At 34.8% G+C, this 16,838-nt stretch overlaps 1 protein-coding gene across 1 annotated transcript; it reads right to left on the bottom strand.

Moving 5' to 3' along the window:
* Window positions 1-4,089: 4,089 nt before the first annotated feature.
* Tsp47F (Tetraspanin 47F) lies at window positions 4,090-16,838 on the bottom strand. Its single transcript, XM_065225863.1, has 4 exons — window positions 16,613-16,838; window positions 4,890-5,393; window positions 4,662-4,815; window positions 4,090-4,600 (listed from the first exon to the last, which is right to left on the bottom strand). The coding sequence occupies exons 1-3, from the start codon at window positions 16,709-16,711 to the stop codon at window positions 4,669-4,671; spliced, it is 750 nt and encodes a 249-aa protein (XP_065081935.1). The 5' UTR covers window positions 16,712-16,838; the 3' UTR covers window positions 4,090-4,600; window positions 4,662-4,668.

The following is a 16,838-nucleotide window of genomic DNA, read 5'->3' on the forward strand; positions in this document are numbered from 1 at the left end:
TATCGTTTTTCAGTCAAATGTCAAATTAAATTGTTGTTAATTGTTTTAGAGATTGATAATCTTATGACATGATCAAACGGCTGTTCTGTGGGCAACACTGTATTCTGCAGTGTGACATAGTAGCCATGATATTTGTGCTCTATTCTTCGCACCAGAAACACCAATGTAGCCTGCTGAACAGTTGAATGAGCATAAACATAAGACACCAGTGACTTTAATCATTAATAACTTTTGATTGAAAAGTAGTTTTCACCGAAGTTGTAGCTGAGAAAATTTGCTACAATCACTGCTATGATTTTTAAAAGCATAGTGATGTGGTGAATTGTGAATTGCCAAGTCAGTATCTTACTAAAGTAGTTCAAATTTTGGGAGGCTAACCAGGACCCGATTTGGAACCGTTTAAGCACTGTGGAGCGAAAATTTCAAATTTTGTATCAGTCTACTGTCCATCCAACAGGTCTTATTCATCAGAACAATTTTGTCAAAGCCCAATACCTTCCGCTACCTATTCTGCGTTAAAGCAATAAGAAGTGAAATAGTATACTAGCAATAAGAATTTAAAAAGTATAGTAGTGTGATAAACACTGGAAGAGAAATTCTAAACTTACTGTTCGCCTTCGAAAAGGCCTTATCCTCGGTCTTATGCTAAGCCTCATTAATTTGAACAACTTTGATGAAGACCGCAACCCAGTGATGTCATGATAAATTTGGAACAGGTTACTCATTTCGAATTACCATTTGCACCCTTGTAGTAAATAAAGATAATGAATGTTTATTTTAAATAACTGGTTACCCTGAAGGGTACCAGTTCTAACCACCATGACATAACTGAAAATTTCACCTATAATCATAGAAAGTGGAGCTACTGACTGAGTTAGTATAATTTTTTTTTCAAAAATACGCCCGAATATGACGAAAATCGAGAAAAAAATTACGGTACCACCCACCAAATATATGGACGGGTTACTGTATATGTTCGAGGATGACGTATAAGTATCGATGTCAATCGTTATTTTTTAAACAATCTTAACAGTTTCTGATTTGAAAATACGTATCAAATGTCTTATAATACACGTTTTGTTGCAATGGGCGCAAGAGGACGGAAATCTGTGTTTGACAACATTTTATCATCTAAGACTTTCGGTTTCCAAATAATTGTCAGATATCTATGGGTAAACCATACTTAAATATCGGTTTCGTAAATATCGGGATCAGACAATTTTTTTAGTTATTGAGAAATCAAGCAAATCGATGCAACATTCGTTACGCATACAATCTCCACCATCATCCATTCCCCTGCCTGATTGTGTTTTTAGTTTGCAAGAGCTAGATTTGATTAATAATAAGAAGAAGGTGATTGAAATCATTGCTCGCATAAATAGTGGCATCATTATCTCGAATCACTCTGGACTTGTTTAAGTGCGTCTAAAATTAATGTACAAATATTTCATTTGATTTTTGTTTTGTTACAGGCATTTTCAATACCAGCACTAAAAAACCATTCGTGTTCAGAGGTAATTTACTGCATCTATAGAAATTTAAAGTGGCACGCAAAGTTCATCACCCTCATGTTGAGTCCTTCAACATCGATTCTATACAGTGACGTTTAAAGATGTACTACACACTTATATAATCAGACTTTGCATATCAGTGAACTTGGAACCCATGCCAGTGGTATAATAGTGGATGCTAGTTTTTTTTAAATCTTTTCCAAACATTTCAATACATCTGGTTAAATCCTATCTTTTAACGATCCGTTTTAAGCAAATGAAAAAAATATATAGTAGGGATAACTATACCAAAGATTAACTTCGAATAAATGTTCACACACATAAATAGCTGTAGCTTTTTAATCATGATACCAAATAAATTTACATTTTCAGTGAATATTCTGTATCCCATCCCGTGCAAGAACGAATATCTCGATACCTTAAATTGGTATGAATGAGCCTGACATAAGAGGTAAAATAACAAAAAAAAAATACCAAAAAAATGTTCTCACAATACCATTCCAACACCAAATTACTCATATGCAATACCAAAACAATACCACACAGGTATTCTTTTGGTATTGAAACATCATTTTTTGTTATTTACATAGTATTTTGCATGTAATGTTTTTTGTATTATTCTTTGGTATTTTACCGATTAGGTCATGCTGGTCAACACCAAATTTTGACATCAGATCAGAATTAGGTATTGATTAGTTATTTTCTCTTGCTCGGGATACTATGCATTTCATAGCGGTCCAGGAGGGGGATTTAGCTAGACAAAAGCCCTAGTGAAGATTTCTAAAGTATTAGACGTTTGGTGTCTTCGGTGCTTGAAAATTTCCTTCTTTTGGCCTTTGTGTTAATTAGGGTGGTACTTAAATTAATTAATGTTCAAGAACTAACTTTCTTATTTCTGAAAAAAGAAGCACATGATCTTGGACAAAGTTTTAGCTGAGATGATTTCAAGCCACTTTGTTGAAGAATTATTTTCTTTCTCATTTTAGGGCCTTTTTCCATAATCTTCCTGAAAACAAAAATAAAATGGGTTTTGCTTTATTTGATTTATTATTGTTGTGAGTGTTTCCTTCAAATAATGTATATAGCTCATTAATAAATACATTTTTTCGAATTAAGTATATTCATATCTCTTAGCCAGAAAATCATTCTGTAATATTTTTATGCGGTTTTGACACCAGTTGCATCGAGCTTGGTTTCATTCGAATATCATAAAAAAGGAAAATAATACCGCATAAAAATTGGGTTGGGCTCAGTGCTGAGATTTGTCATTGTCATTGACATAGGTACTTTCACGCGATATTGACAAAATTGTTTTTCACATAGTCACTGTCAGACTTGATCCTCAAAAAATTCTATGTCAAACTCTCATTCATTGTTTCGTCAGTGACAAAAATTCAACAGGTAACAAAAAGCGTAATTTCGTGCATTCTGTGTCACATTATTGTTATCCATGCAGTTCAAAGCGTAGATGGTACCTCAATTTAACGGCTCAATGTAATTGTTTTGCTCAAGTGATATAATTTTGTTGAAAATTTAGTTAATACAAAAATCTGCACATGTTCTTCACTGACAGCATTTTCATTGATAATTGACGTGGTTTGCCTTGACGATGAGTGGTAGCTCAAATGAGTTACCAAAGCAGAATTTTGAATATCGCCGTTTATAGTTGATATTTTACAGCTCTGGTTGAGTGTATATGGCCTGTTTATATATGTATTGGTTCAGCACTGCTACCAGCTCAACCAACTAGCACGAGCTTATTTTTTCACAATCATATATAAGGTTTAAGTGTGTGTAAACTTCGAGGGATCAAGTGCCCCTAACTGAGTTTTGAACTTCAAATCAAACTGGAGAAAATAAAATAAAATAAACATCATCAATTGAACGATTATTATCGGGTCTAATTATAGACTGCTTCGGACTGTGAAAATTGTATTTCTGTTAGTAGAAAATTCAAAAAGCTATTAAAAATTTTCATGCTTTCCAAAAAAAGTCTAAACATACGAACTGCTTTCAAAAATATAATATTTCCACGATCTGACGAAAATGTCATAGCATAGTCGAAATTTTGTGGAAACTTACCAGAAAAAAATCCAAGATTCCAATTGTTCCCAGGGATCAAGTGTGTTCAGTCTCTCCTGTTATCGACAAAATAAATGTTAGATCAGAAATAAGTCTCGGTTTTCAAAATTTATTTTATATCTTGCAGTTAAATGCACCCTAAAATTTATAAGCTAATGCTTCATGTACTATAAAATGTGACTTTCTTGGACGCAATTTACTTTGTTAAATGTATGCTAAATTATGGGTAATCAATATTTGAAAGGACATTATTAATTAATGAAACCAAGATTTTAGGTTTTAGATGGTAATTATATATATATAAGATCTGTTTGTAGACATTAAAAAGGGTTTTTGTATTACTGTAGGAACGCAGATATGTAGGATTATTTTAAATTTAAACTTTTGACAATTCGACAAAATATATTTATAAGTCTGTTTTTTCATTGCGATTTTCATAATTTATGTATGGGTGTAACAATCAATTTGAAATGCTCAAATGGTAAGGGTAAAATCGTTCTCTTTATTTTTAATGACTAACAAACAAACAATTAATCAAAAATTATTGAATCTCATCGGTTTAAACATGCATTTTATAACGAATATTTTATTGTATCCAGTGGTAACTATTTTTTGTTCTTATATTTTATGTATACTACTTCGTTTACTATAACGGAAAGCTAAAATAGTTCTGTTGTTATTGGTAAGATTCATAATCATATTTCACAAAAGCGAATAATGTTCCTAAGAAGCGAAATAAAAAAAGCTTAACTTCATATGATTTGAGCATTCAATGTGAAAATCACTAGATTGTTTTACAGCATACACGAAATGTTGTGATTCGTTCTAATTGTTTATGCATCGGTACATTATCAGCTATGAGTAATTACAAAAGGCATCTCTTCTTTATACAACGTATCTTTTTCCTTGAGTATAACGCGTTGTGGAGGCTATTGGAAGTGGTGTTAAGCTAAAGATTCTTTAAATCATCATAATATTTCCGTAAGATGAAATGTGTGAGAATTAACCTGAAAGGAAAGGATTTTAATATCAACCATTTGAACAGAGTAACGTTAGGTAGGCGCTTACCATTAACTTAATTTTTATCGCACTTAATCGCAGCTGATAGCCAGCATGCAAATACTACGCCCAGCAACTGGAAAGCTGCAATGACGAACCCGACTGCGATTAACACAACTGCATTCTTATCAAAGTGCTCCTTTAGTTTCATCAAACATCCTTCCTGCGAATGGCAATGAAAAATAATTGAATAATAACTATGCTCAATCACCAAAAACAAAACACAAAGAAGTTTACCTGATAATAGCGATCCATAAATAGTGGAGGAGCATTCTTGCAGTCGTTAGTTTCAGGGTCAATCAGATCAGGTTTACAGCAACTGGCTGGCATGGTTTTATTGTTGTTGTCGTACCAATCCTTGGGTCCTTCAATTCCGCAGCACATCATCTTTTTATGAACACTATTCCACGCTACCATGTCAGCTTTGTTGCGTCTAGTAATGGATTTCTCCAATTGGGACTGTAGAGCGTTCTGTAGATCTGACTTGAAAGCCACCGCTGCGATTGCAACGGCTACTTCTATGAGTAGAACTATTAACACGAAAACGGCGAAAGCATTCAGAAGTTTTGGAGACTCCTTTATGGCACCGTAGCAGCCAAGAGAAGCGACGAGGAAGACGAAAGTTCCAACTACGATCAATACGATCGGAGGCGCCATCAACTTGTCCTCGATGAAATGTTGGTAGTCGTTAACATCGAGGAGTACTATTATTCCGGCAATTAAAAGGATCAATCCCGATACCTGTGGAAACAAAGGGCATACCAAGGTAAGGTTAATGTTGTTGTAAATGACTAGCCTTACACATCAATAATATTAGGAATGGGAAGCAGTGGTAAACGGTATTCAGTAGAATGCAAAGTGTTAGAGTTGTTTAGCATGAGAATCAGAGGTAAAGTAACTAAATAATTAAATTTAAAGGTAAAGTAATTATAACTGGCGAATTTAAAGTGATTAGTTTGTGTTGCCAAAAACGCGAAGGCACTGCACTAAGATGAATTTTATGTACAACAGCTTACATGTGAAATTTGCGCCATCTCTAAGATGTTTCCAGAAACATGCTAATCGTTTAATAGTTCAGGTGGATCTTTCCATTGTTGTCCACGCTATTGGGCATTCTGCATCAAAACAACTTCTGTGCAAAAAATACTGCTTGGTCCAGTAAATATAAAAATTTATCGTTTTCAATGAAACAATGTAGCACTTTCACAATGGAGTTTCAAATTGACATACTTGTGGTGATAGAACCATACAAATTATTAATTTTCATTTTTTTTTTTTAGTTTGAGCGATACATTTGATGAGAGATTATTTTTAGCACTGTTGTAATCTACTTTGGCGTGACTTCATAAAAAATCTGTTGTTATGGTTTTTGTTTTGTTTAAAATCGCAACCACTTATACACTTATTTCTTGACTCAGTTCCTGAGTCCAGCTAGGTATGAAAAATACAAAAATATTACTAGCTATTTAGCTTAGCTAAACAAAGCTTATAACGGAGGTCATTTTATTCTATAACGTTTTAGTTTTCCTCTCTGAGGATGAGAAAAAATTATGTCTTTGAAAATAAGTATACATATTTATTGAGTTTCTTGGAAAATCAATGTGTCATGCCATGACAAAAATTTTCATCTTTATTGCTATCACACAATTCAATTCTTATCGGAAGTTTTGCGAGACTAAAATTTATCATAGCATTTGAAAAATAATATTACTAATATAATAATTATTGCATTACGACTGGCTTCTGTGCACCGGTGCAAACAAGTATATTTTTTCTCACAAAAATCGTATCGATCCGCCCATCAACTGTAAAGATTTGGTGTATACGGCTAAGTTGTTCAAGTGGATAAGGACTTATTTAATTATTTAATGACTTTATTACGCATTTTGTCAAAATAACGAAAAAACCATGCAAACTTCTGTGCACCATACATCAAAAAGGGGAAACTCATTTTCAGCTCACATCAAAGCTTACCAATTACTATCCTGAAAAGACCTTGATCGGGCTTTTCATGGAGATAAACCAGCCCACGGACCAAAATCTCCTAAATAAAGAAGAAGAAAAACTCCACTATTATAGGAACATAACCGCAACTATAGTTGCAACGGAGTGAAAATTTTAAGTAAAATAATTATTTTCCGCCATTTTTGTGGTAATTTTAAGTTTGAAATACAGGTATACCTCGATATAACTTAACTGCCACTTTTGACCTCCATCGTCAATATCTCGATAATAACAATTGAATCATACAAATTATCATTACCAATAAATGGGGGATTATCTAATCTGTCCGATGGTGATATTACTTTGCTTGTTTGAATGATAATTTGCGGGAAATCGACGATGGAAGCCAAAAGTGACAGTTACGTGGTATCCAGGCATACCTGTATACAAATATGCTTTATTTTAGGAGAGCTATCGCTGAACAATAATCTTATCTGGGCCTTCCTCATTATTCCGACACAATATCCATACAGCAACTATAGGTACACCACAATTACTGGAACACCTACCCTATTATAGTATACATAGAAGTTTGCATGATTGTTTTCGAAATTTTTACAAATAGCGCAATAAAGTCATCACATAAAATAAGTAATACGCAAGGAATATTCATAAAGCTGCGCAGAAGTGATGACCACTGTATTTAAACAGATCAGCACGGCTTCTTCCCTGGTCGCTCGATTAACATGAATTTAGTTGAATTCAGCAACACATGGTGGACGGAGCACAAGTTGACACGGTGTACACCGACATCAAAGCTGCATTCGACCGCGTCGACCACTCCATACTGGTGGCCAAACTAAAGCATCTGGGAGCTTCCGATGCTTTTGCCCGGTGGTTAGAATCCTTCCTTGCAAAGCGCTCACTTTCTGTCACACCACCTTCACTGCTACCTGTGCCATTGCCTCTACAATAACCACGAACACCACTGCCAAGAACTATACAATTGTCGGCGTCATTCGCCGCATCTGAAACTAGAATCACGGTCCCCTTAACACCCATCACGAATACTAACAATACTGTAACGAACAACCGAAGAATAGATCAGTCTTCTTCTGAACCAGCAATACTCCTCTTTTATTGGGCCGCTAGGGCTTCCCAATAAAAAGAAATCCTCTGGCATTAGTGCCTTTGACCAAGTCAGAATGACGCTCTCGCTTTGGACTAGGCTTTGTGCCTCTGATCTTTGAATATTTGTTTATACAAATTTTAAATTATGAAATATTTCATGAAATATATAAAATATTGCATGGAATGATCTATTTTTGACGTAGGACTACGTCTTTGATTTCTATATGGGGGTACACTTTGTGAAAACTGAAAATGGAACATCCCAAGTAACATATTAAGTTTTATGAAATACTACAAAGCAACTATAAAACAACATTCATAAAACCCTGGTCAAGGCTATTTTGTCATTAATGCATCCGCCAAAACCTCATTTAGACTAGAATATGTCTAGTTGGCCCACCCTGGAGAAGGTTCTGAAGGGTGTATTCTCGAAGCTCTTCAAGATTGATTTACTGCAAAAGGTTGTATGACGAACGCATTGAGAACCATTTGCAAGCTACAATAAAAGCTATTTAGCAACAATAAAAACCCTTTCCGAGCAATTTCCCCTAGCCACATGCTGAATCCACTAGGAAAGCATCAATCAAGATAGAAAAGGATTTATGAATCCGATCTTATCAAAATAATTAAAATAGAAACTGATGGTATAAAAATCTTGTTGAATATCCAAATTTATTACAATAGTTCTCATTAAGTGGCCTAGTTTTAAGTGCCATATTAAATTTTAAGTGAAATGTACGTGACAACATCGAAAAAATTAAGTCCACCCTCGTAAAACGTCGATTTGACCAATTATTTAACATTGCAAAAAAAAAATATATTCTTCAGATCGAGCTTGGCCGAGATTTTTTTTTTTATTATTTTCGCATTTAAATGTTTGCTTATTGCTAAATTTACCAAAATATAGATTGAAAATCGAAGATTGTAAAAAACAAGCAAACTAATTGTAACATGGCGGTGGCATAAAAGTTGATTTTCATGGGTCATTTGTGAATAAGTTGTTTTGCTTTCAAGAATTTCTTAACAAATTAATAAGGTTTTAAAATGGCTTTTATGAAGAAAACTTGCAGGCTGAATTGTATTTATCTAAAGCCATTTTGCTTGATCCTAACCCGTTCAGATTTATGGCAGTATTTATGGAGGCAAAGTTGCCTGCAAAAAGTTAAACGTCAAAGTTTGTTTATCTTTCGATAGTTGCGCTGTGAGATCCAGGATTATTCCAGGCGGTTTTCTCCCGATGGATTGGGAGCAGTTACTCAGATAATTTGCGATACTAGTTTTACAAAATTTCGCTTTTCGAACAGTTGGAAGCGCAATCGTTCCCGAAAAAGATCCCCTTCTTCCGGATGGTTACAGAAGTGCCCCATCCAATGATGCAGGGATGTACGGTTGAATGAAATTTTCGAAGAGTCTTTCGCCGAATAAAATCGCTGCGTTGGATCGGAAACCAGCTGATCTCCGCTAACGAACAGTTTCAGTGGTTTGCTGTCGGTTGTTATTTCGATTGTCATCGCAAGATCTGGAGAAGGCTGGTATGTTTTTCAACTTTAGACAATGTTTTATGAGTTCGAGGGCCCCGCTCACTTTACTCTTCTCAGACAGATGGTCAGTCGTTGGTGGTGTGCTGGTTCTTCTAAAGAAGTAAATTTATCTGAAATTGACTTGATTGTTTCATCCTACTTCGTCTATCCTTCGAGATTTCCTTGTCGTAAATTTGGCATTTATTAACTATGAGGAATTATCTTTTAAGCTCAATTTGTAAACAAAATAATTGGGGAGTTAATGATGCTTTTTAAAAAGCCTAAAATGCAACAATAAATGCTTTTTCCTCTAATGCAAAACCTAATTGTTTTATGGTTGCTTTTATAATGATAGAACACGTTTATAAAGTATTTTATCATAACATTATTAACAATTGCTAATGATGTTTATGCTTGAATTACAAAACAGTTTTAAGGAGGGATGGATAACTGTTTTAAATTTATTTTTAAAACAAAGCAGTTTTCGACTTTCTTGCCAGACTATGAAAGGTTTTTAAAACAGCAAAAAGCTGAATTTCTAAGCAGGAATGATTTACACTTTAAAATGCTATATTTAAACTAAATGGATTGTTCATTGCCGTTATAAAACCACCATAAATCAGAGTGGATGCTAAATGGTTACTGAATTGTTACTTGGGATGTAACAATTTAAGAAAGATTTTGAACGTTAATAACCCAGCTGCCCCTGGTCCAATTTCAATAATTGTATCACCAATAGATCAGAAATATGGCTACGCAACGATAACAATGCTTCCGAATGTTGATTTTCAACAAGAAGTTATTGAAAAACTGGTAAATGTCCAGCATTGTTCAAAAGCGTCGAATTAACTAACAAATCCACCAATTACCTACATACATATGCTGCTTCCCCAGCACAGTCGTCAGAGAGTAGTAAGTAGACGAAACAAGTCGAAGTGGCATTCGCCTCCGATTCTCGGGCGCACACTCATCGCCATATTCAGAACCAAACGCAAATTCTTCGAGATAACCACCATCCGTCGTCTGGCTCGACGTGGCGGTGTCTGACGTATCTCCGGTCTGATTTACGAGGTGTGCTGAAGGTGTTCCTGAAAAATTAGATCCGTGATGCTGTCCCCTACACTAACCACGCCAAGCGTAAGTGGCCATGGATGTCCTCTTCAATAAAACGGCCATCAAGCTTACATCAGTAAAGAATTGGAATAGAATTTATCTGTGCTTGTTTGTCCATATTTAGAACCACAAGCCACCAACGACCACACAAAATGCTCTCCAGAGTTGTAATCTTCTAACCAAACTTGGAAGCAGGGGTGCAAGTGATTTTGATTGATTCTCTTAATCAACTTTCTCTTTGAAAAAATTACTACAAATTTGGTATGCCTACAATTAAAAAACGGAAAGAGTTGAGATAATAGATAATTGATCAATTAAAAGAACATAATGCTCTTCTCATTTATTTCGTCCACTAGCGGTCCTACATCAAGCTTCCGTTCGTGCCCCTAGGCACAGACCCTTCTTCTTTTTTGTATACTATATTTCTGACAAGCTCCTTGTTTACGTTAAAAGGAACACAAGTTAGATGTTTACATCGTCTGTAATATTCAGATTTTTTTCATCCCCATCACCATAATTTTTGTCAACATATCACCTTTAACTAGCACAGAAAGTTGGGCATACTCAACTTTATGCAAAATTTTGTAAACAATTACTTAAGAAAGGCCTGTTTTGCTGGCAGCAGATTATCATCATATGTATATTGATGAAATTTACACGAAAACAGTTTTAGATGCATCAATAACATACGAGTCCCAGAATCCACGGTATATTGCTACAACCGGGGCAAGTGAGACCTAAAAAAACAAAGTGTTTGTGTGTTGTGTACGCTTCTAGTCTTTTCTATTCAAACACATCACATTTTTAACTTTTTGTGTTTAACGTGTGATGTCCACCTGTCACCAATTAAACAAGTTTCAGTAATAATTGCACATAACACAATGCTCGTTGTATAAAGTACATATAACAGATAGCTGCATCCAGATGTTGGAAACACCAACTATATTTATTAACTGAAACTGTAATAAGTATGTTTACATTAAATAAAATGAATAAATCTTCATTTCAACAACATGTTCGTGGACTACAATAATATATATATTAATAAATCATGTATTAACTTTTATGTATATGTTACATAAAAACGTCTTAATTCATACATTACGTCACGAGAGACTTTTTTGTTGGTCACTTTAGCACTGCGACCATTTATTTGATCTATGACAAGGCTTGAATTCACTAACTTTACCTTTCTCTCCTCATGTATTGCTACACACTTTGATTATTTTATAGGAGTTATTATTCTTTTTACTGGGTTTTTGAACTGCTGAAAAAGACGGTAAAAATTCAAATGCCGTTATCCGTAAGGAATCTATGATATCGACGAATTGTATTTTCCATCATAACATGTGGTTAACAGAACTATGTATGAACAAGTTTGGAATAAATTTTATCATTTTTGAATTTTCCACAATTTTTTTAATTTTTACCGAACAGTTCCGCAATTCAAAAACCCAGAAAAACCTTACTGACTGGATTAGTGTGTACCTTTGACTCTGACAAAATTGATACTGTTATGTTAGTAGACTAGGTGCTGTCTTTACGAAGCGTTACGGTATTTTAGGATGATCCCATTCCAAAAATATGTTCTTCAAGCACAACTGTTTTCCTACTGAGTACATTGCCACTGCGACCATTTATTTGACCTATTGTAGTATATTCCCCGGTTTTGTTGTTAACCTTATCAGGATGAAAAATTACTATTAGAAGAAACCACCAACGCCTGACTTTAGGTACATGCCCAGCAAGGAATTATGTGTCGTATGAATCGCATTTCCTTACTAGGAGAAGAACACCATATTTCAAAGGGCTGTAGTAGTCTCTTATCAAAGAATTTTGCTCTTCTGTTAAGAAGGGCTGCACAATTGCACAATAAATGCTCAGAGGTTTCTGTTTCCTCGTTACAAAACCGACAAATATCATCATCTACTTTTTTAATTAGTCTTAGATGATATTTGGCTGGACAGTGCCCTGTAATTAGTCCTATGTAAGTACATAGGTCTTTCTTTGAGAGGCTACGGAGTTTTTGTGGGTTTAAAGCATTTGGCATCACAAGCTTTCTTGATTTTCTGGCTGTGATAGTATTATTCCAATAACAATCTATCATCATATTTTCCCAGATCCTTAATTCCATCTTGATGGAGCTTTGAGAGATTCCACAGAAGGGTTCAGGTCCTAGAAATTGTTTAGATGGTCCTTGCCTGGTTAGTCCATCAGCCTTTTCATTACCTTCTTCTCCACAGTGTCCTGGCACCCAGAAGAGATTTACTGTATTGTTTATTAGACAGCTGTTGAAGTAACCGAATGCATTCCCATACTAATTTGGTAGTCCATGTAAATGATTTTAAAGCATTCAAAGCTGCTTGCCTCTCAGAAAAGATGCACATATATGCATGTTTATATTTTCTCTTTTAACACACAACAGTGCATTCTAGAATGTCTTGACTTTCAGCCTGAAAACGGTTGGCCATCCACCCATAGAAACTGAAATATTAACACCAGGACCTGTCACACCAGCGCCCACTTTATTATTATTTTTTTTTATTCATCAGTACAGAATACCACTGATCCTGGACGGGATTGTGGTCCTCCCGCACTCCAGAGAGAGCGGTCTGGTTCTACCACATTGAATAATCGACTAAAACTTCAAGTACATATAAATAATATATACTGATGATCTACTGCCATAAATTTATATTTATTTATTGCTATATTCAATATCCAAAATGGATCCCACTTGCGTCGGTGAGCGAGGAAAGTGAGACCGATTACACGTTTTTTGAGTAATATTTCCGGATTTTTTTAAGTTGAATATTTGGTTATTGCCTGTGCAGGGATGCTAACAGATAATTACTGTGCTTATAGAATGGGAATTTTATTATTGTAGATTACACAAGCACAAAAAACTGAACTACCATATTTTAGGTCCCACTTGCCCTGGTGTACCATATAAGAAAACAAAATAAGAAAAAAAAATGAAGGAAGATGTCAACTAAGTCATCAACTAATTCACACGCATCGAAGGACTTTTTCAAATATAGCTTTTATGTCGACACCTTGACATATACCGCCATCACCTTTTATTGTTTTCATGTTTCAATGTGAGCTGGCAAACACCGAACTACGCAGTCTGTACATTTGTGTCCCAGTTCTCATGGCGGGTGAAGCACCACATTAGGTACAAACACTCCGTCAACAGCGCTGGACTTATGTCCAATAATCCAATCATTATTTCCTTTTGGTGAAGGACATTGCCACGTTTAAAAATGAGGGCGCGATGCTTATCTTGGCATGTAATTATTCTTCAAAATGTGTAGGCGAACCGAGAATGGTAATCAAACAAATGCGACTAAAGCCATTGAACCAGTTATCGTGAAAATTATCAATAGGCGAATAGAGCACATATGTATATGAGACATAATTGAAGCAATAACTTACCACATTGAAGGTAGGGGCTAGTAAATGATGAAAACATTACATACTTTATGAATGGTGGTCTATTAGGCGTGCGGTTGTCCTTAATCGATAGATAAGTTTGAACCTTTGTGGATCAACGTATGTAAATTTGATTTATATATGGAACAACCACACACACAAATCTGAGGGAACAAAGGTAGGTTGCTTCCACTAATGTGCCGTTAATAGCAAGTTCATCCAATAGCACAAAACAGCAAACCGAGAAAAACATTGTTTCTAATGCGATGGGAAAACCTGTTTGTCTGTTTTTTTAATCTTTTCTAGAATAAAGTTGTAGCATTCATACAGGATTATAAAAATATAGATGATAGTGCAATATTCATGTATATTGCAAAACTTAGTTTTGGCAATAACGCAAATGGGACCGACTTGCGATAATTGTCTAACCTAAAAAATTTCGCATATTTTGTTTAAATGTCATTTAAAAAAAATGGTCACATTTAAATTAAAAGATAATGTTGAAAATCTTGGAATCCATATCAGCTTTTCAATATACATTAGAGTCAGTTTTTACGCGTTTTTTAAGCGGTTTTATACGTGGCTTTTTATGCGGTCCACTTTAAACGCGGTAGGTGTACCAGTAATAGTGGTTTACTTACAGTTGCGATATGGGAGTTGTGCCGGAAAATTGAGCGAAACCCGGAAAAGATTTTTTTTCCTAAAATAAAGCATATTTGCATATTTCAAACTTAAAATAAGCCCAAAAATTATGAAAAATAATTAATTTTTCACTCCTTTGAATCTTTAGTTGCGGTAGTGTTCCTATAATAGAGGAATACATAAAAAATACATTCCACTATTATAGGAGCCAAAGTTATCAACTACCACAACTACTGGAACAAGCGGCGCCGGTGGTGTAGTGGTAAGCGTAATTAACACTCACCCCAGCAGGCCTGGGTTCAATCCCAGTCGGCGCCGCCGGGATGTTCTGAGTCATAACATTTCTGATCAAGGGAAGTTGAGCCGTTGGTCTCCGGTTCATGAGTTGATGGGTCGATAAGTACGGTCCAGGTGTGGGAGCTGCCTCCCTGGCGTCGGTAGCATTGGTGCTCAGTAAGATCGACGGAAAACAAATCAAGGAAAAAAATTAAAAAAAAAAACTACTGGAACAGTATTCCTATTAATGGAGGATGAATTTTCTAAATATATTTGCAATTACTATCATAATAGAGGTTTACAGCTTTAGATATTTTGTAATAAATAAATTGCTTTAGTTCCTCCAGTATTGGCTCACCCACCCGTGAGAGGAACTTGCCAACGAGCTAAACACCTCGCTAATAAAGCTTTACAAAAAAACTAACAATCCCTATCTCATTTGGACCAAAGCTAATCAAATTGCGTACATTAAAAATATACATTAAAATAATGTGGATATTGATCCTACCATGCTAAATTAACACGAGCCAACAGAATCCAAGCATATCAAATGTTTGTGAATTTGTCAAGCCTCAGTTGGTTTGGTTTTACGTGGTAAAAACCGACTTATTATTCCCACTCTTTTACAAAATCGGAAGCTTTTGTGTCATTTAACAATCATCCCAAATTTCTAAACAAAATAAAGAAAACAAAGTAACAATCTTCAGCAGTGTTTTGAAATTCACATTTTATTATTGTTAGCAGCTTAGTGATTTAATAAGAAACTTGAAATTGTTGACTGCTCTCCAAAACTCGTTGCATATTGATCTCAGAACCTGTCACCGAAATCCGCAAACATAATTCCAAGTTCGCGTCTGACAAAGATTATCGAGAACCGAACAACCCGCGGCCAGACTCGCAGATTTTTTTTTCCAAACTCGTTGCGGGCCTAACAAAATAAGCCCACGAGCCGGATGCAGCCTTGATCTAAATAGTATTTGGTCAATATTTTGCTTGAATCCTATGCAGATGAGTTATAAAAGGTGTTTCCAGCTGGAGTTTACCTATACATTGCTTTAATTTTTCTATTAATATGCATCAGTCCGTAAGTGATCTTTGAAAAGAAGGAGTCCATCTAGGGAAACCTTACCACTTCAAAAACAAAAACACCATGAGGTTTTTCTGGATATAGTATCAAAAATCTGAAACAAAATTCAATTTTTTTTTTTTCTATTATTTCTAAAGACATTTTACTCGTAGCAGCTTTTTCTTATGTCATCATGACACAATAAAAAAACCACCAAAATCGACATTCCGATTTTGTTTAGAGTACAACTTTTTTTATGATAAGAATGAAAAAATATTTACATATAATTTGTTTACAAAACGGGTTTTCTTGGATTTTTGATAAGTTTTTCCAATATTTTTAAAAATCAAAACGTGACAGATTGTTTTTTTTTAATGTTAAGCTTCCCTTAAAAGTCAAATTTACCCGGTAAAAAAATATAATTCAAGATAAATATTTAGCGAAGAAAATTGATTTAATCAATTTTCTTTAAAATATTATATCGCAAAACAGAGATTAAATAGAAATAAATAACACCCATGGACCCACATTGATTTTTATACCTTAGAAAGACCATAAAGATGTTTAAAATAGCAATGCAAGTTGCACGATAGACCTTTACCCACTGCACAATTATTTATTGCATGAACTAAATAAGAAAACGTTAGTCGAAATTTTATCGATTTCAACGTGGTAAGCGTGTGATAATTTGCAATTCAAGGCTCCCAACTGTTAAATGTTACTTAATTTGAATTTATATCAGTGAATCATGCATAGGAATTTGAATAAAGTACAGCTGTTGATTAATTTCAATGTACAACTCGCACGCAGCTAACGTTGCTATATTTCCTTACCGCAAATATAAGATTGAAGATAAATAGCAAATATTTGATCGTCTTAGTCCCACAGGAATCCATCCTGGCTTTCATGTTATCCAAAAATTTTGATTTCATTTTTATAGAAAGTTTTCACGGTCCACTACTAAAACTATGCACAATTTCACTTTCACTTTGTGTCTACTTATTCTGAATTCTAATTAATTCACAGAAATTATTTCTTTTCCCTAGAGACCGCTATTTC

Source organism: Ochlerotatus camptorhynchus, unplaced genomic scaffold (assembly GCF_037179485.1).
Source record: "Ochlerotatus camptorhynchus isolate MF236.1 unplaced genomic scaffold, CSIRO-AGI_Acam_v1.1 ptg000240l, whole genome shotgun sequence".
Lineage (NCBI taxonomy): Eukaryota > Metazoa > Arthropoda > Insecta > Diptera > Culicidae > Ochlerotatus > Ochlerotatus camptorhynchus.

What these genes read in the sequence shown, in the direction of transcription:
- Tsp47F (XM_065225863.1), bottom strand. Translation starts at nt 16,711, where the DNA reads ATGAAATCAAAATTTTTGGATAACATGAAAGCCAGGATGGATTCCTGT. An exon ending in TCTTCAATCTTATATTTGCG is followed by an intron (nt 5,394 to 16,612) that starts GTAAGGAAATAT and finishes TTGTTTCCACAG; the next exon opens with GTATCGGGATTGATCCTTTT. An exon ending in TTATGGATCGCTATTATCAG is followed by an intron (nt 4,816 to 4,889) that starts GTAAACTTCTTT and finishes TGCCATTCGCAG; the next exon opens with GAAGGATGTTTGATGAAACT.